Genomic DNA, 20,062 nt, shown 5'->3' with positions numbered 1-20,062 from the left:
ATCCTCAAGGCAGAATATGACGTCATAGGGTGCGGTGGATTCGTCTTGAGCCAAGGATTCCAGAGATAGTTGAATTTTCTTTCTAGCCAAAACGCATCATGAGATATGAGCCAAAAGGCATTTTTCCTAGTTATAGCGCCCCCTAGCGTCCAATTTGGTCCAAATTTGTTGTGGCCCTTTGGGAAGGGGTTTTGCATAATGCCACCAAGTTTCGTCAAGATTGGCCAAAGGGCCACCGAGATATGAGTGCACTTCCTGTTTTGCGTCTGCGCAGCCAAATTTGATTGGCTGCCACGGCCAAACGCTTGTGAAATTCAAATCACCGGGTATAACTTTTGTGCAGGTTAGTCCAATTATGCTATCTTCCAAGTTTGGGAGAAATTGGTAAAAAATTGAGGGAGTTGAAACATTTTAATTGATTTTCACAAAATTCAAAATGGCGGGAAAAGTATATGGCGGAAAATGACGTCATGGGGTGCCTTGGATTCGTCTTGGCCCAAGGATTCCAGGGATACCAAGTTTTTGAAAATCAGACCAACGGTTCAAAAGTTACAAGCAGAAATGTACCTGCGACTTTGAGCTGTTGGTGGCGCTAGAGGGTTTGAGGTAGAGGCCTGAAATTTGCTGAGAGGAATGTTGAGAGTGTCTAGAATCAGTGTGCCAAATTTCACAACTTTTTACCAGACGGTTCTATGGGCTGCCATAGACTTGCAGAGGCGGAAGTGGACTGAATAATAATAATAATAATAATAATAATAATAATAATAATAAGAAACAATAGAATCACTATGGGTGCCTTCGCAGCTTCGCTGCTTGGCCCCCAATAATAATAATAAGAAACAATAGAATCACTATGGGTGCCTTCGCAGCTTTGCTGCTTGGCCCCCAATAATAATAAATATAGCTGCAAGCAGCAATGTGGGGGCCACGCAGCATATGGGCCGAGTCGTAAGGCCAGCAGAATGCACTTGGGACAGGTAATGCCCTTGTGGAGCTTAGTCCAAAGTTGCTATCTACCAAGTTTGGGAGAAATTGGTGAAAAATTGAGGGAGGAGAAGCATTTTAATTGATTTTTACAAAATTCAAAATGGCGGAAAATCCTAAAGGGTGAATATGACGTGATAGGGTGCGATGGATTCGGCTTGAGCCAAGGATTCCAGAGCTAGTGGAATTTTGTTTCTAGCCCAAACGTATCATGAGATATGAGCCAAAATTCGTTTTTGCTAGTTATAGCGCCCCCTAGCGGCCAAGTTGGTCCAAGTTTTTTGGGGACCTTTCTGGTTGTGTCTAGCATAATGCCACCAAGTTTCGTTAAGATCTGCCAAAGTGCGGCCGAGATGTGAGCACACATCCTCTTTCGCGTCTGTGCAGCCAAATTTGATTGGCTGCCACGGCCAAACGCTTATGAAATTCGAAAATCCGTGTAAGACTCTTGTGCAGGTTCATCCACAGTTGCTATGGACCAAATTTGGGAGAAAATGGTCAAAAACTGAGGGAGGAGTAGCATTTTAATTGATTTTCACATAATTCAAAATGGCGGAAAATCTACCAGGTGCAATATGACGAAACAGGGCGCGTTGGATTCATTTTGAGGGAAGCATTCCAGAAAGACTAAGATTTTGACGATCAGACGTATGTTCCAAAAGTAACAACCAGAAATGTACCTGCGAATTTGACCTGTTGGTGGCGCTAGAGAGTTTGAGGTGGTGAGTTGAAATTTGGTGACAAGACCCTTGAGGGAGCCTAGAATCAGTCTGAAAAATTTGAAAACCTCTAGTCATACGGTTCTATGGGTTGCCATCTAATTTCATTGATTTTAACAAATTTCAAAATGGCGGAAAATCCTCAAGGCAGAATATGACGGCATAGGGTGCGATGCATTCGTCTTGACCCATGGATTCCAGAGATAGTAGAATTTTGTTTCTACCCAAAACGCATCATGAGATATGAGCCAAAAGACATTTTTCCTAGTTATAGCGCCCCCTAGCAGCCAATTTGTTCCAAATTTTTTGCTGCCCTTTGGGGAGGGGTGCTGCATAAGGCCACCAAGTTTTGTTAAGATAGGCCAAAGGGTGGCCGAGAAATGAGCACACTTCCTGTTTTGCATCTGCAAGCCAAATTTGATTGGCTGCCACAGCCAAACGCTTAGGAAATTCTAATTACCGGGTAAGTTTCTTGTGCAGATTAGTCCCCAGTTGCCAGCTACCAAGTTTGGGAGAAATTGTTCAAAAATTGAGGGAGGAGAAGCATTTTAATTGATTTTCACATAATTCAAAATGGCGGAAAATCTACTGGGTGTGATATGACGAGACAGGGTGCGTTGTAGTCGGTCTGACCCAAGCATTCCAGCGATACTAAGATTTTGATGATCAGACGTATGGTTCAAAAGTAACAAGCAGAAATGTACCTGCGACTTTGACCTGTTGGTGGCGCTAGAGACTTTGAGGTGCTGAGTTGAAATTTGGTGACAAGATCCTTGAGGCAGCCTAGAATCAGTCTACCAAGTTTAAAAACCTCTAGTCAGATGGTTCTATGTGTTGCCATAGAATTTCATTGATTTTAACAAAATTCAAAATGGCGGAAAATCCTCAAGGCAGAATATGACGTCATAGGATGCGATGGATTCGTCTTGACCCATGGATTCCAGATATAGTTGAATTTTCTTTCTAGCCAAAACGCATCATGAGATATGAGCCAAAAGACATTTTTCCTAGTTATAGCGCCCCCTAGCGTCCAATTTGGGCCAAATTTTTTGTGGCCCTTTGGGAAGGGGTTTCGCATAATGCCACCAAGTTTCGTCAAGAGAGGCCAAAGGGCCACCGAGATATGAGTGCACTTCCTGTTTTGCATCTGCGCAGCCAAATTTGATTGGCTGCCACGGCCAAACGCTTATGAAATTCAAATCACCGGGTATAACTTTTGTGCAGGTTGGTCCAATTATGCTATCTTCCAAGTTTGGCAGAAATTGGTAAAAAATTGAGGGAGTTGAAACATTTTAATTGATTTTCACAAAATTCAAAATGGCGGGAAAAGTATATGGGCGGTAAATGACGTCATGGGGTGCGTTGGATTCGTCTTGGCCCAAGGATTCCAGGGATACCAAGGTTTTGAAAATCAGACCAACGGTTCAAAAGTTACAAGCAGAAATGTACCTGCAACTTTGACCTGTTGGTGGCGCTAGAGGCTTTGAGACAGAGGCCTGAAATTTGCTGAGAGGAATGTTGAGACTGTCTAGAATCAGTGTGCCAAATTTCAAAACTTTTTACCAGACGGTTCTATGGGCTGCCATAGACTTGCAGAGGCGGAAGTGGACTGAATAATAATAATAAATATAGCTGCAAGCAGCAATGTGGGGGCCAAGCAGGTTATGAGACGAGATGTCAGGCCAGTAGAAGGAATTTGCGCCATGTAATGCCCTTGTGCAGCCTAGTGCAAAGTTGCGATGTACCAAGTTTGGGAGAAATTGGTCAAAAATTGAGGTAGGAGAAGCATTTTAATTGATTTTCACGAAATTCAAAATGGCGGAAAATCCTCAAGTCTGAATATGACGTCATAGGTTGTGATGGATTCGGCTTGACCCAAGGATTCCAGCGATAGTGGAATTTTGTTTCTACCCAAAACGCATCATGAGATATGAGCAAAAAGACATTTTTCCTTGTTATAGCGCCCCCTTGCCGCCAATGTGTTCCAAATTTGTTGGGGCCCTTTTTGGAGAGGTCTTGCACAATGCCACCAAGTTTCATTTAGATACGCCAAAGGGCGGCCGAGATATGAGCACACTTCCTGGTTCGCATATGCTCAGCCAAATTTGATTGGTTGCCACGGCCAAACCTTTATGAAATTCAAAAATCCGTGTAAGATACTTGTGTAGGCTCCTTCAGAGTTGCTATCTACCACGTTTGGGAGAAATTGGTCAAAAACTGAGGGAGGAGAAGCATTTTAATTGATTTTCACATAATTCAAAATGCCGGAAAATCTACTGGGTAGAATATGACGAGACAGGGCGCGATGGATTCCTTTTGACCCAAGCATTCTAGAGATACTAAGATTTTGATGATCAGACGAATGTTTCAAAAGTAACAAGCAGAAATGTACCTGCGACTTTGACCTGTTGGTGGCGCTAGAGTTTTTGAGGTGCTGAGTTGAAATTTGGTGACAAGATCCTTGAGGCAGCCTAGAATCAGTATGCCAAGTTTAAAAACCTCTAGTCAGACGGTTCTATGCGTTGCCATTGAATTTCATTGATTTTAACAAAATTCAAAATGGCGGAAAATCCTCAAGGCAGAATATGACGTCATAGGGTGCGATGAGTTCGGCTTGAGCCAAGGATTCCTGACATAGTGGAATTTTGTTTCTAGCCAAAACGCATCATGAGATATGAGCCTAAAGACATTTTTCCTAGTTATAGCGCCCCCTAGCAGCCAATTTGTTCCAAATTTTTTGCTGCCCTTTGGGGAGGGGTGCTGCATAAAGCCACCCAGTTTCGTTAAGATACGCCAAAGGGTGGCCGAGAAATGAGCAAACTTCCTGTTTTGCATATGCCAGCCAAATTTGATTGGCTGCCACGGCCAAACGCTTAAGAAATTCTAAAAACCGGGCATATTTCTTGTGCAGGTTAGGCCCCAGTTGCCATGTACCACGTTTGGGAGAAATTTTCCAAAAATTGAGGGAGGAGAAGCATTTTAATTGATTTTCACATAATTCAAAATGGCGGAAAATCTACTGGGTGGAATATGAGGAGACAGGGCCCATTGGATTCCTTTTGACCCAAGCATTCCAGCCACACTAAGAATTTGATGATCAGACGTATGGTTCAAAAGTAACAAGCATAAATGTACCTGCAATTTTGACCTGTTGGTGGCGCTAGAGTTTTTGAGGTGCTGAGTTGAAATTTGGTGACAAGATCCTTGAGGGAGCCTAGAATCAGTGTGCCAAGTTTAAAAACCGCTAGTCAGACGGTTCTATGCATTGCCATAGAATTTCATTGATTTTAACAAAATTCAAAATGGTGGAAAATCCTCAAGGCAGAATATGACGTCATAGGGTGCGGTGGATTCGGCTTGAGCCAAGGATTCCTGACATAGTGGAATTTTGTTTCTAGGCAAAACGCATCATGAGATATGAGCCAAAAGACATTTTTCCTAGTTATAGCGCCCCCTAGCAGCCAATTTGTTCCAAATTTTTTGCTGCCCTTTGGGGAGGGGTGTTGCATAAAGCCACCAAGTTTCGTTAAGATACGCCAAAGGTTCGCCGAGAAATGAGCACACTTCCTGTCTTGCATCTGCCCGCCAAATTTGATTGGCTGCCACGGCCAAACGCTTAAGAAATTCTAAAAACCGGGTATGTTTCTTGTGCAGCTTAGTCCCCAGTTGCCATGTACCAAGTTTGGGAGAAATTCTTCAAAAATTGTGGGAGGAGAAGCATTTTAATTGATTTTCACATAATTCAAAATGGCGGAAAATCTCCTGGGTGGAATATGACGAGACAGGGCCCCTGCATTCGTGGTGACCCAAGTATTCCAGTGATACTAAGATTTTGATGATCAGACGTATGGTTCAAAAGTAACAAGCAGAAGTGTACTTGCAACTTTGACCTGTTGGTGGCGCTAGAGAGTTTGAGGTGCTGAGTTGAAATTTGGTGACAAGATCCTTGAGGGAGCCTAGAATCAGTGTGCCAAGTTTAAAAACCTCTAGTCAGACGGTTCTATGCGTTGCCATAGAATTTCACTGATTTTAACAAAATTCAAAATGGCGGAAAATCCTCAAGGCAGAATATGACGTCATAGGGTGCGATGGATTCGGCTTGAGCCAAGGATTCCTGCCATAGTGGAATTTTGTTTCTAGCCAAAACGAGTCATGAGATATGAGCCAAAAGACATTTTTCCTAGTTATAGCGCCCCCTAGCAGCCAATTTGTTCCAAATTTTTTGGGGCCCTTTCGGGAGGGGTGCTGCATAAAGGCACCAAGTTTCGTTAAGATACGCCAAAGGGTGGCCGAGAAATGAGCACACTTCCTGTTTCGCATCTTTGCAGCCAAGTTTGATTGGCTGCCACGGCCAAACGCTTGTGAAATTCAAATCACCGGGTATAACTTTTGTGCAGGTTGGTCCAATTATGCTATCTTCCAAGTTTGGGAGAAATTGGTAAAAAATTGAGGGAGTTGAAACATTTTAATTGATTTTCACAAAAATCAAAATGGCGGGAAAAATATATGGGCGAGAAATGACGTCATGGGGTGCGTTGGATTCGTCTTGGCCCAAGGATTCCAGGGATACCAAGTTTTTGAAAATCAGACCAACGGTTCAAAAGTTACAAGCAGAAATGTACCTGGGACTTTGACCTGTTGGTGGCGCTAACGGGTTTGAGGTAGAGGCCTGAAATTTGGTGAGAGGAATGTTGAGAGTGTCTAGAATCAGTGTGCCAAATTTCACAACTTTTTACCAGACGGTTCTATGGGCTGCCATAGACTTGCAGAGGCGGAAGTGGACTGAATAATAATAATAATAATAATAATAATAATAATAATAATAATAATAATAAGAAACAATAGAATCACTATGGGTGCCTTCGCAGCTTTGCTGCTTGGCCCCCAATAATAATAATAATAATAATAATAAGAAGAAGAAACAATAGAATCACTATGGGTGCCTTCGCAGCTTCGCTGCTTGGCCCCCAATAATAAGAAACAGTAGAATCCCTATGGGTGCCTTCGCAGCTTTGCTGCTTGGCCCCCAATAAGAAGAAGAAGAAGAAGAAACAGTAGAATCACTATGGGTGCCTTCGCAGCTTCGCTGCTTGGCCCCCAATTAGAACACTGGAGTGAGAGTTGCTGGAAATGGGCCTCTATACACCTATGGAGATATTGCACCAAAAACCAGACATTTGCAGCTAGAATAGTCATTTACCACATTAGCAATGTATAGAGTGGATTTCTGATTAGTTTAAATTGATCTTCATTGAAAAGAACAGTGCTTTTCTTTCAAAAATAAGGACATTTCAAAGTGACCCCAAACTTTTGAACGGTAGGTAGTGTACATCTACATGGATGAAGCTGGGTTTAATCTCACCAAAAGGAGAAGGAGGCGCCGTAATGTGATTGGCCATCAGGCCATTGTTGGTGTCCCTGGGCAGATTGGTGGCAATGTCACATTATGTGCTGCCATCAGCAATCATGGGGTTGTCCACCATCATGCCAACCTGGGGCCCTACAACACTCACCAGCTCCTCATTTTCCTCAATCATATGCAAGATGCTCCATTAGGGCAGCAGGATGAGCATCCCATCGATGTTGTTGTTTGGGACAATGTGAGTTTTCACAGAGCCCTCCAGGTGAGAGAGTGGTTCGATATGAACCAAGGTTTTATCAATCTTTGCCTTCTACCGTGCTCCCCTTTTCTAAACCCCATTGAGGAATTCTTCTCCTCATGGTGGTGGAAGGTATATGAACGCCAACCTTACACCAGGGTAAACCTCCTGCAAGCCATGGAACTTGCCTGTGGTGACATGCCAAGCCTGGATACGGCATGCCAGGGTTTTTTTTTTCCCCCCATTGCCTGGCCAGACAGAATGTGGCCTGTGATGTGGATGAAGTCCTGTGGCCTGACCCAGTACGGAGACATGATGTCGTGGCTGAGTAATGCACTTATTTGTATATTTCTGTACTTTATTTTTACATGGGCTTATTGTACACAAGTGGCAAATGCACAAGATTTCTGCTTGTGCATTTACATGTAGCGCTTGTAAAAACAAGATTTCTGTTTTTTGTCCAAGTGCTAAATGCACCGTTTTTTGTTTTGCAACATGCATTTAGCCTACAGTGAACAATAAACATTTATTTCTCCAGCTTCATGTCCTGAGCATTGTGTTTTTCTATTTTTCTATGTAGTGTTTAGTGACTGCTCAGTAGTGTTTTTAATTTTGACTGACTCGGGGCACGATTTGACAACATAGTTCAGTTTCGAGCACAGATTGAACTGTTTTGAGGTGAAAGTTTGGTTTTGCAAGAAGAGTCTGAGGTACAGCCCTGCACTTCCACGGGACCCGACGCAAAGCAGTGCGGCGCGGGACAAATTTTGAAAGCTCATTGCGGGCGCGGGCGGGAGGGGAAGTGCACAATGCGGGAGCGGGCGGGAGAGGTGATGAGCTAAGCTGCAGTCCCGCTAACTAAAAATGTGTTTAAAATAAAATTTATAAATTATTAATTTATGTATATCGTATAATTTGTGCTGGATATTTTATTTGGCATTAATAAAAACATTTTAAGATGCCTAAATTTGCGGATGTGGTCTAATCTCGCGTACGTTTCCGATTCCTTTCTGCTCTTCCGTGTTTGAGATCTCTGATCATGGCAGAAGAGCAGAGCTCCTCTAGTGAAGCTCACAGTGCTTCAGAAGTAAGTGCTGTTTTAAAAAGAAGTACATTTACCATTAAAAAGTCAAGAGTCCTATTGGGCATCTCTGTAAAGCCTCAGCTGCGCATGCCGCCTGGCAACGCGCACCCTCGCTACGTGCGCTAGGTGAAGGATCGGTCAGTGGAGAGCTCAGCATGTAATAATTCCCCAAGCCAATGACAAGAACTTTCGTGAGAAATAACGCGAACGTCTGCATCATGCGGGATTTGCAGGCGGGAGCGGGAAAAAAATATGGCAGGCGTGGGCGGGAGCGGGACTGAAAATCATAATTCTTTGTGGGAGCGGGCGGAAGCGGGACTGAAAATTCTGTCCCGTGCAGACCTCTAGTCTGAGGTTTTGTGAATGTAGCTTGAAAATTGGGTTTTGTGTTCACAGTTTAGAGAAAAGGAGAGCAGCTTTCAAGAAATGTGTCTTAGCAATCGAGAAAAACTGTAATATTCTTGAAAATTTTAAAAACGTTCTTACCATAAAATACTTGTATTCTATATTTTGTTGGAGGTTTTTTTTTTTTGTATTTTTTGGGGTTTTGTTTTCAAGTAGAGTTTTTATTTCGTCCTCAGTTGGTTCAGCAACACGCGCCGACATTGTTTTTCTCTACTCACAGTATATGAGCTGATAGACTAGTAGTAGAGTAGCCAATCAGAGCATGCGACTGCTCATATCCAGCGACTGCACATAGGATTTAAAAAAAAACAAAAAACAATTGTTTCTTCGCTTGCACATATTTCTCACAGGTTTAGAATGAGTAGGTCATGTATTTAGATAAATATCTTTGCGCGTTTATCTCATCTCATCTCATTATCTGTAGCCGCTTTATCCTGTTCTACAGGGTCGCAGGCAAGCTGGAGCCTATCCCAGCTGACTACGGGCGAAAGGCGGGGTACACCCTGGACAAGTCGCCAGGTCATCACAGGGCTGACACATAGACACAGACAACCATTCACACTCACACCTACGGTCAATTTAGAGTCACCAGTTAACCTAACCTGCATGTCTTTGGACTGTGGGGGAAACCGGAGCACCCGGAGGAAACCCACACGGACACGGGGAGAACATGCAAACTCCACACAGAAAGGCCCTCGCCGGCCCCGGGGCTCGAACCCGGACCTTCTTTCCATTTATATTTTAAGCAAAAACTTTTTTTTATTTTCATCTTTTACGTTTTCAAAATGACAAAGGAAAAGGGCCCGAAGCAAAAGTTTGGGCACCCTGCATGGTTAGTACCTAGTAACATCCCCTTTGGCAAGTATCACAGCTTATAAACACTTTTTGTAGCCAGATAATAATCTTTCAGTTCTTACCTGGGGGATTTTCACACATTCGTCCTTGCAAAAGGCTTCCAGTTCTACAAGTTTCTTGGGCTGTCTTGCATGCGCTGCTCTTTTGAGATCTATCCACAGATTTTCAATGATGTTTAGGTCAGGGGACTGTGAGGGCCCGGGCAAAACCTTCAGCTTGGGCCTCGAGGTATTCCATTGTAGAGTCTGAGGTGTGTTTTGGATCATCGTCTTATTGTAGGACCCGTCCTCTTTTTAACTTCAACTTTTTTTTTTTACAGATGGTGTGATGTTTGCTTCCAGGATTTGCTGGTATTTATTCGAATCCATGCTTCCCTCGACCAGTGAAATGTGCCCTGTGCCACTGGCTGCAACACAACCCCAAAGCATGATCGATCCATACCCATGCTTCAGAGTTGGAGAGGTGTTCTTTTCCGGGAATTTGGCACCCTTTTTTCTCCAAACATACCTTTGCACATTGTGGCCAAAAAGTTCTATTTTGATTTCATCAGTCCACAGGACTTGTTTCCAAAATGCATCAGGCTTATTTAGATGTTCATTTGCAAACTTCAGATGCTGAATTTTGTGGCTCGGATGCAGGAAAGGTTTTCTTCCGATGACTCTCTCATGAAGGTCATATTTGTTCAGGTGTCGCTGCATAGTAGAGCAGTGCACCACCACTCCAGGGTCTGCTAAATCTTTCTGAAGGTCTTTTGCAGTCAAACAGGGGTTTTTATTTGCCTTTCTAGCAATCCAACGAGCAGTTCTTCCAGACCTCACCTTGATCTCCACTGTTTCTGTTAACTGCCATTTCTTAATAAACATTACAATCTGAGGAAACGGCTACCTGAAAACACTTTGCTACGTTCTTGTAGCCTTCTCCTGCTTTGTGAGCATCAATTATTTTATTATTCAGAATGCGAGGGAGTTGCTTAGAGGAGCCCATGGCTGTTGATTTTAGGGACAAGTTTGAGGAGTCAGAGAATTTATACAGCTTTGAAATCTGCATCATCTGACCTTTCCTAACGAAGAATTTGAAAAAGCCACAGCTCAATAAGCTGATTAAGGTCTGGAACCTTGGTAAAAGTTACCCGAGAACTCAAATGTATTGGGGTGCCCAAACTTTCGCATGGTGTTCCTTTTCTTTTTTTCACTCTCCAATTGTACAAAACAAAAATAATACGCAAATCTTGCAGAAAACGCTGAAAAGAAATGTCTCGTCTTTACCTTTATGCCTTTTGGTGATCAGTTCATCTTCTGCTCACTGAACTATTCACAGTAACAGACATTTTCAGCAAGGGTGCCCAAACTTTTGCATGCCACTGTATTATTGAATTTTTTTGTATTGTTTACAGCATTTACATTTCAAGTAACTACAGGAACATTTCCGTTCATTTGTAACTTAATTTCACCTCCTCTTTATTGCACTTTTTAACAGAATCAAAATGATTCCTAACATTTTGTGACGTAACATTTGCATTAATGTACAGTACATTTCGTAAAATCAAAACTTGTTCAAGGTATCTATTATTTTCAGTTGTGTGTATAATATATATTCATAATATTAATCTTCAGAGACGGACGAATCTCATTTGTTATCGTTGTTTATAGTAAAGCTGTATTCTGTGTAATGAGACTTGATTGCAGCAATTTGTATTTTGTTTTTTGTCTTAAATGCACTAGAAACTATAATTTAAGGCTTCTACTTTTATTGCAGGAATTTGTAGAAGATTTTATTGCTTTGTAAATAAATTGTTTTGTGAAGTAATTTCGTGCATTTCTGTGGATGTTTTCGTCGACGCTCAGCGGGTTTCCCGGGACGTACCTGGCGCATGTGCTTTCCATACATGGACGTTAAATCAAGAAAATCAGATTTACCGCCATAAACGTAGCGTTCTTATTGGTCGGACTTCGAACTGAGGCTGAATGGAAGCAAAATACTAAGAGTTTTGAGAGCTTACAGTGATTTGTAAAAGTTCTGGTTAATAATGAATTTAAACTTTGTTATAACATTAAGTTAGTAAATAAAACGTGTTAAATGCCTAATTAAAAAGTCTGAAAAAACCGGGGCGGGGGGATGGGGCTAATGATTTTTGGCCATTTTTTTTTTTTTTTACCCCAAAACCATTAATTTTATCAGCAAAAATTTGCAATTTATTTGGAAATAAATTCCCCTTCTTGGTGGACTCCCAGGTGAAAATGATTAATATGTTACAAGAGACTTGTTTTTAATCAATTCACATTTGATGATTTCAAAAAAATCAATGCACCTTTTAATATAAACGAGCTCTACAGTATTATATTTCTGCATTTTAGCTATTCATGTCTTTGAATACTCTAATCCTTTAAAATGAAGTGCAAACCAGAAAAAAGTTCTATCATATAATTCTCTGAAGCTTTCTTCTGTTGTTATCATGGTAGCAGGAGCTCTTGCATATTAAGCAGGCAACATTCAACATCACTCATCACTTCCCTTTCAACTGTTGTGTGTACTAACTCGGTTTTATCTGGACAGGATGTTGTGTAATGTAATGCAGATACCATACGGTCAATCTGAAGCTCGAGATGGTGATTTTGAATTAAAGAACAGGCGTGTACAATGGGCATTAGATACTGGAATTTTTTTTAAATCAAAAACCATAAGTTCATTTCGGCCTAAAAAATTTGGGCAGACGCTCCCGCGCAGCACATGCCAGCAATTCCCCCCCCAGTCCGTCCCCCTATGAAATGAGCAATAAGTAGGAGAGTTATACATGCTATCATACTTAAAATTTTATCAGAAATATAGATATGATACTATGATTCTCCCCAACATACTACATTAGATAAGCTAACCCCATTTATAAAAGATACACACTTATATATGACATGTAATTGATATATATTTTTTGGGGCGCGCACTCTCTCTCTGCCATGCCGATCCTGTAGGCTGCACTGACTCAAACTCCGGTCCTCGAGAAAAGAGATAAAAGCCCACCCACACTGAAAGCTGATTGGCTTATTTTGCTGAGTAACCCAATCAAGATGCTCTTTGTCTGGCATGCGCTACATGAACAGGCACACAGGCAGTGTTGCCAGATTGGGTGCTTTTAAGTGCATTTTGGCGGGATTTGAACATCTGTTGGGCTGGAAAACGTCAGCAGTATCTGGCAACACTGCACACAGTCTCCCTCGCGCACGCACATTCTAAGATGTGTGATGCAGACCTTAATGTTGCGCGCGCACGCTCTTGCTCGCTTCTATCAATATGCAGGAGACTCCCGGAACTTCCGGGAGACTTGGGATGTCTGCGTTATAAGGTGACCACAGATCGTTAATCATACCCCCCCCCCAAAAAAAAAAAAATTTCTCAACGGATTTACATCGATCTCAAAAACGATCATTTTGGTCTGAAAAAGTCGGAAATCCGCCAATCGGCGGAAAATTCTCATCCCTGTAAAATTAATGCTTTCTTTCATTTCTTTTTAAGGCTCAGTTGCAGCTCCATTAGTCACCAGATTGCACCAAAAAAAAAAAAAAAGATGAAATTTTCAAAATTTGCCCCAGGAAAACACTCCCAACCTTCCCAATCCTGGCTAAGCCCCTGATCGGATGTGACGTCACGTGAAACCCAGCAATACAGGAAAAACAAACAAACAGCTTACTCTAAGGCCCTGTCCACACCGCAACAGATTCAGGTGAATCCAATAAAATTGTTTATCGTTTCGGCCTGGCGTCCACACGGCACCGGCGTTTTGGGTGCCCCAAAACGATATTTTTTGAGAACGGTTTCCAGAGTGGAAAAATCTGGCAACGGCGCCGTCGCGAAGTCGTCTGGATGAGTAGAACGGATTTGTTTACGATGACGTCACAACCACATGACTAGAAGAAGGGGTTTATGCGCATGCGTCCTACTTCTTCTATTGTTCTGGTGTCTCCGATGGGACCGTCTTACAGCGCACGTAGAGGTGTGGCATGTGTATTGCATCGTTTTCAGCAAGCGTTGCGTTGCCATATGTACCTGATATTTTACTGATCCGTTGCCCATGTGGACGCGATATTTTTTTTACCCGCTAAAAAAAAAAAAAATCTCGTTGTCGTGTGGATGTAGCCTTACTGACTGTTACAAAGTGTTGACACTGGAGACTCCTTCCATAAATGCTAAATAACCATTTTCTCGCAGAAAACTGCAGCGTATCCAGGATTACACTCATTCTGTAATCTGTTTATCAAATCTCTAAATGGTACAGGCCCCAATTACCTCTCTGATATGTTGCAGCGGCCTAACCCAATCAGATCTACCAGATCGCAGCAGCAAAATTTACTGGTAAAACCTGTTGTTAAAACAAAGTGTGGTGAAGCAGCTTTTAGCTACTATGCAGTACAGCTATGGAACCAACTGCCAGAGGACATCAAAAATGCTCCTGCTGTTGGCAGCTTCAAATCTAGACTAAAGACCAAGCTGTTTCCAGATGCTTTCTGTTCAATAATTAATATTGTCTTCTTTACATGTTTTATAATCTGTACTTTTACAGTTTCTGCATGTTTCAAATTTTACTTAACTTTTATTCTATTTTATTCTGCTGTTTTTTTTCCCCCCCTATTTGAACTTCTACTTCATTTTATCATTTTATTTCTACTATTGTTTAATTCTTATTATATTTTTCCCATTTATTTTATGTAATTTTATTCTCTATTGTTTACTGTTTTGCTTTTACTTCTGTAAAGCACACTGAACTGCCACTGCGTATGAAATGTACTATATAAATAAACTTGCCTTGTTTATGTAGAATATCCACTATATCAGTCCCTGTATAGTCTGATTACAGAAAGATATCAGAGAAAGTGCCTTAATATAGACTTGTAAGTCAAATCACATCACAGCTGGCACTACGGTCAAAGAAAAAAAATAATAATAAAAATCAATCAAGGGGCTGCACGGCGGTGTAGTGGTTAGCGCTGTCGCCTCACAGCAAGAAGGTCCGGGTTCGAGCCCCGTGGCCGGCGAGGACCTTTCTGTGCGGAGTTTGCATGTTCTCTGCGTGGGTTTCCTCCGGGTGCTCCGGTTTCCCCCACAGTCCAAAGACATGCAGGTTAGGTTAACTGGTGACTCTAAATTGACCGTAGGTGTGAATGTGAGTGTGAATGGTTGTCTGTGTCTATGTGTCAGCCCTGCGATGACCTGGCGACTTGTCCAGGGTGTACCCCGCCTTTCGCCCGTAGTCAGCTGGGATAGGCTCCAGCTTGCCTGCGACCCTGTAGAACAAGATAAAGCGGCTAGAGATAATGAGATGAGATGAGAAAAATCAATCAATCAACACCTTCTGACCAATCAGATTCGAGAATCCAGCAGCACTGTGGTAGAAGGAATAATTGAGGCATTGAGCAGAACTGATACTTAAAGGATGAGAACAAAAACGCCGGCTAGATTCTGAATGACGAAAGCAGACTCGGACTTCTGGAACAGTTTGAGACAATCTACAATGTGATAAACCGTTTGATTTTTCATTTACTCGCATCTAAACACCAGATTAAGCATCATGTCAAACATAATATAACGACCAGGGTAAGACACACCTCAACATTACTACTACTGTGTACCTTACAGCTACGCTACCCACAGAGTGAAACGATTTCTCAAATAAAGCCTGGCGTGTGTATTCGGTGTGTGTTTGTGTGTGTGAGAGAGAGAGAGACACAGAGAGAGAGAGAATGTTGCGACACTCGCTGCAGCACTGCAGAGACGGACTGAGCGGAACAACGCTCCAACAGTCACTGCTGCAATGACCTCCTGTTTACTGCAGCTGGTACAGCTCAATGTCATTCAGCTGGAGCAGGCTGCGGTCACTACTGCCCCCTCGTGGAATAAAATGCAAACAGCAAGAACATGCAGAATCAAAAAAAAAAAAAAAAAACCCCACACACACACACACCACTTCCATGTAATTTTCCCTGATCAGGACAAACTTACTGTGCTGCAGTAGGTCCAGCATGTCTCGAATCATGAATCTGAACATCAGTGGTGTGTATGGTTGGTCTTACGTGTGGTAGTAGTGCTCGAGGCTTTGGGAGCACAGCCACTCCTGAAAGGCAAAGTCTCGGAGCAGACGGACGTTGGCTTCAGCGATGTCCCTCCAGCGCCGCTGTTCCTTCACCACCTCCTCCAAACGAGTCAGCACGCTCAGACTCAACTCTTCCAGAGACTGCACATCTGTACGATCAAACGTCCGCACATATACAGAGTCAGTCACATGCTGGCGAAAAGAGGGCAAAGTAACACAGCAGTGCTCCTATTCAAGAAAAATCTAGGACTGAATACTGGTTTCTTTTGCTTTAATATCCCCGTTCATCATGATAAACAAAAACCTCACCCATTTACATCAGCTTTTTTTTAAATGAAAACTTTAAATACTGCAATCATTTGAGATCGTTGCAGAGAATGTGATTATAAATCGGCGCAAGTTCCTGTAAGTGCTATTTACTTCCAGTGCTGCCTTTTTTTTTTTTTTTTATTTGAGGTCAAACAAGCTCTAATTTCCTCCATTTTCAGAAATTAAAAAAAAAAAAAAAAAAAAAGGTACCAAACTCTACTTTTCCTTGCCACTTTAGCGGTACGACCAAGAGTACATGTTGTGGATATGTATTGTGTATCTTTTTCTGCAGGAAGATGCAATTTATTTGTAAATTTACAGGCTGCTATATGCACTTTCAGGTAAAAGATATACTGTATACTAAAAATACAAAAAGATCTACCGTTAATGCTATCGTACCATCCATACCACGGTATCTAAAAGGAAATAGTAGAGTTTGGTAACTTCAATTTCCGATACATACAATCAAATGACATCAAAAACGAAACATTCCTGACCTTCAAATAAATGCTTGTATTCGGACAGGCTATGGCCTTGCAGCCATTCTTCAATCTGACTTTCCTTGCTCTTCTTCCAGCGCAGTTCCCAAAAGAAAATCCATGAGACTGAACAGAAGATTAATGTCAGCAAGAAGCGCCGGTCCATCAGACCATCTTCAGCCTTGATCAGACGTCTGTGTGCTCAGAGAATTACAGTGAACTTCACGTAAAATGGAGCCTCTCTCGCTTGCTCGCTCACTTTCAATATTTGTAGTCTCAGCACTCTCAGATGATTCGTTTTCTTCTCAATGTTCGTCCCATGATGTCTTTAGCACTTGAGTATCTCTGTAAGAGAAACACAATACTTCAAACTGAGCAATCTTCTGATGTATGAATAATAATAATTATATTACACGATGCAAATCCAAGCCTGTGGCTTATAGACAGGTGACCAAAGTAATGTAAATATTTAAAAAGCACACAGGGGTGGGTGAAGGGTGTAATCCAGATGTATTCATTATGCATGAGCTCCCCCAATGAGCAGAATACTTAGTTATAATTATCTGCCATCACACCAGTGCACAGTTACAACACATCTTAAATACAGCCGGGCCCTGGAACTGGAGATGCAGCAACTGATATTTTTCCTGACAAATCAATTAATCTTGTGCCCTTGAGCCTGCACATATGGCAGACCTTGTGTGCTAAAAGACACGCTGCAACTGACAAAGGTTTCATCAGAGCTCTGGGTATCGGCTGATACCCAATACCCGATATGAGATACTGGGCTCAGCTTTTACTGCCATGTTATGCAAAACATCAGAACCACAAATGGCAGCGAAATTAAAGCCTGGTTGGGTTGTATGTTCACGTTCATGATGTGTGTGTTCTGTCGGTCAGTATACTACAACAAATTTGTGGGTTTTAAATCTAATCTAGCATTTTAGGCCACTGTCAGAAATATGAGAGATGCCCCCCCACAAAAAAAGTGTTTATTTCCAGCATGAAGCTGGCTTCCATTATTGAAAATCAAGCTCCTGATTTAGCACACAGTTAAAGTAGTATTGGTTTTTTTTTTTTAAATACTATCTACTTATTATAATTGTAAACAGTCAAGAAATGATTATAAGCTTTGCAGTGTGTGTGAGAGCTGAGTGTCAGGAGCCAGGTGTGTCTGGTCATTTGGTTGGTTAAACAAAACCAAGGTGGCACTTTACCTGCTCGCCCAGCATTGGCTTCTACTACAGGGTCAGAGACATTAAACCCTGATAAACACCATTTTTTAAATACTAGCTGTAAATAAACTCCACTCAGATGCTAATAAGTGAAGCTGGTTGCCGTTAATTAGGCAGAAATGCCAATGTTTATTGAGACAACTTAGCCAGGCAGCTAGCTAAACCGAGCCTTATTAGAAATATAATGGCGGAGTGTTCAAATACGACAAGAAATAAAACATTTACCAGATATTTTTTACTGTCTGGAGCTGTAAAACAACCCGAAAGAGCAAACCCCGTGACTTTAATTCATACCTAATAGCCGAAGAGTCCAGCTTTACTTCTTCTTGCCTTAGTATCCCTTAGCGCTCCGTTGACAAGCTAAAGAAGTGCGACGTCGCTTTTTGATGACGTCAAAGGTTGACTTTTTTTTTTTTAATTGGAAGTTTCAAAGGTTTACAGAGCATTAAGGCAAATGTATGTCTTTTTTACAGAACCTTGTAGGAACATAGCACACATAGTACACATATCAAGAAATTATAAAACATAAGAGGAAAAAAATAAATAAAATGATAAAAAGAGGAAAAAAAGACACTCGAAAGAAAGTAATGGAGGGGGGTACATTATAACAAATTGAAGCTGTCTATTATTGATATAAGTTCGTTACTCCTCTTAGTTTTTAAATATCTGACGGATTTACTGTACAAACATAACTCGTTTTTAAAGGAAGGGAAAATGGGGATTGTCTTTATGCATTTGCATTTGTGAATATAATATTTTCCTAAACACGTCACCACATTTATTAAAAGCTCTATATACACTTTATTGTTACAGACTCAAAGGTCCAAATAATACATATAAAAATACACACTTACAAAAAAAAAAAACATTTAAGATAGGCCAACATAAAGTTGGCTTTTCCAATGTTCTATGTTTTTGTCTTTGTGTATACACCCATATTTGAGTAGATTCAAGTTTAAAAAAGGAACGGTAGGAATGTTTTCACAGAGCCAGTCACATACATCGTCCCAAAAGGTGTTACTGTATAAACATAAGAAAAATAAATGATCTGTAGTTTCAACATTTTCACAACAAAATATGCAATTCTTCAGCTCTATATTAAATCTGGTTGACTTGTTTCTTCGCCTTGACACGAGGGGTTTGGTCTACTGCGTTTTATCTCTACAGAAAATAGAAATGGTCAGGGTTTATTTAATTTAATTATGAAATAGATTTACATAAATATTTGCTCCGCATCATGATACGAATTAATAGCTGGGTTATTTGTCAAAAATAGTTGAGTTCTGAGTGCCAGTGAGTTTCCATAGATAGATAATCTGTCATTACACATTACTATACAACTATATTATACTGTTTATATTGTCTGTTTGAGTGTTTAGTCTGTGTCTTGTTCTTATCTAGTGCTTATACTGTTTATTTATACTGTTTATATTGTCTGAGTGTTTAGTCTATGTCTAGTTCCTATCTAGAGTGTTTATACTGTTTATATTGGTTTTTTTTTTTAATTCTTCTATTTTTATTTTTCTCATTTTATTTTATTTCTACTATTGTTTAATTCTTATTAATTTTCTTCCCCATTTATTTTATGTAATTTTATTTTCTATTGTTTTACTGTTTTGCTTTTACTTCTGTAAAGCACATTGAACTGCCACTGCTATATAAATAAACTTGCCTTGCCTTATTTATTGCATTGCCTGTTTGCACCGTGGGTCAGAGAGGACTGATATTTCATCTGTGCTGTATGTCGAGCATGTATAGCATATTTGACAATAAAGTTGACTTGACAACGAAACACTGTTTGAGGTCTGATATCCGTTAGCAAGCTGAAGAAGTGCGACGGCGCCTTTTTGATGACGTCATACGTTGACTCGTTTCTTCGCCTTGACACGAGGGTTTTGGTCTACTGTGTTTTATTTCTACAGAAAATAGAAACGGTCCGGGCTTATTTAATTTAATTATGAAACAGATTTACATAAATATTTGCTCCGAATCATGATACAAATTAATAGCTGGATTATTTCTCAAAAAATGGTTGAGCTCTGAGTGCCAGTGAGTTTCCAGAGATAGATAGATAGATAGATAGATAGATAGATAGATAGATAGATAGATAGATAATTTGTCATTACACATTACTATACAGCGGAACACTGTTTGAGGGCTGATATCCGTTAGCAAGCTGAAGAAGTGCAACGTCGCTTTTTGATGACGTCAAACGTTGACTTGTTTCGTCGCCTTGACACGAGGGGTTTAGTCTACTGTGTTTTATTTCTACAGAAAATAGAAAAAATGGTCAGGGTTTATTTAATTTAATTA

At 41.0% G+C, this 20,062-nt stretch overlaps 1 protein-coding gene across 1 annotated transcript in view; it reads right to left on the bottom strand.

Moving 5' to 3' along the window:
* The window catches only part of arel1 (apoptosis resistant E3 ubiquitin protein ligase 1), a 130,591-nt gene extending 112,410 nt beyond the window's left edge, over positions 1-18,181 (bottom strand). The window contains exons 1-3 of the mRNA XM_060934663.1: positions 18,044-18,181; positions 16,533-16,859; positions 15,707-15,875 (exon numbers count right to left, since the gene is read on the bottom strand). Coding sequence (XP_060790646.1) covers positions 15,707-15,875; positions 16,533-16,680 — 317 coding nt within the window. The 5' untranslated portion in view covers positions 16,681-16,859; positions 18,044-18,181. The remainder of the gene's footprint in view (positions 1-15,706; positions 15,876-16,532; positions 16,860-18,043) is intronic.
* Positions 18,182-20,062: the final 1,881 nt, after the last annotated feature.

Source organism: Neoarius graeffei, chromosome 11 (genome assembly GCF_027579695.1).
Source record: "Neoarius graeffei isolate fNeoGra1 chromosome 11, fNeoGra1.pri, whole genome shotgun sequence".
NCBI lineage: Eukaryota > Metazoa > Chordata > Actinopteri > Siluriformes > Ariidae > Neoarius > Neoarius graeffei.
Note: the sequence above shows the minus strand (reverse complement) of the source record. Positions and strands in the feature narration are given on the sequence as shown.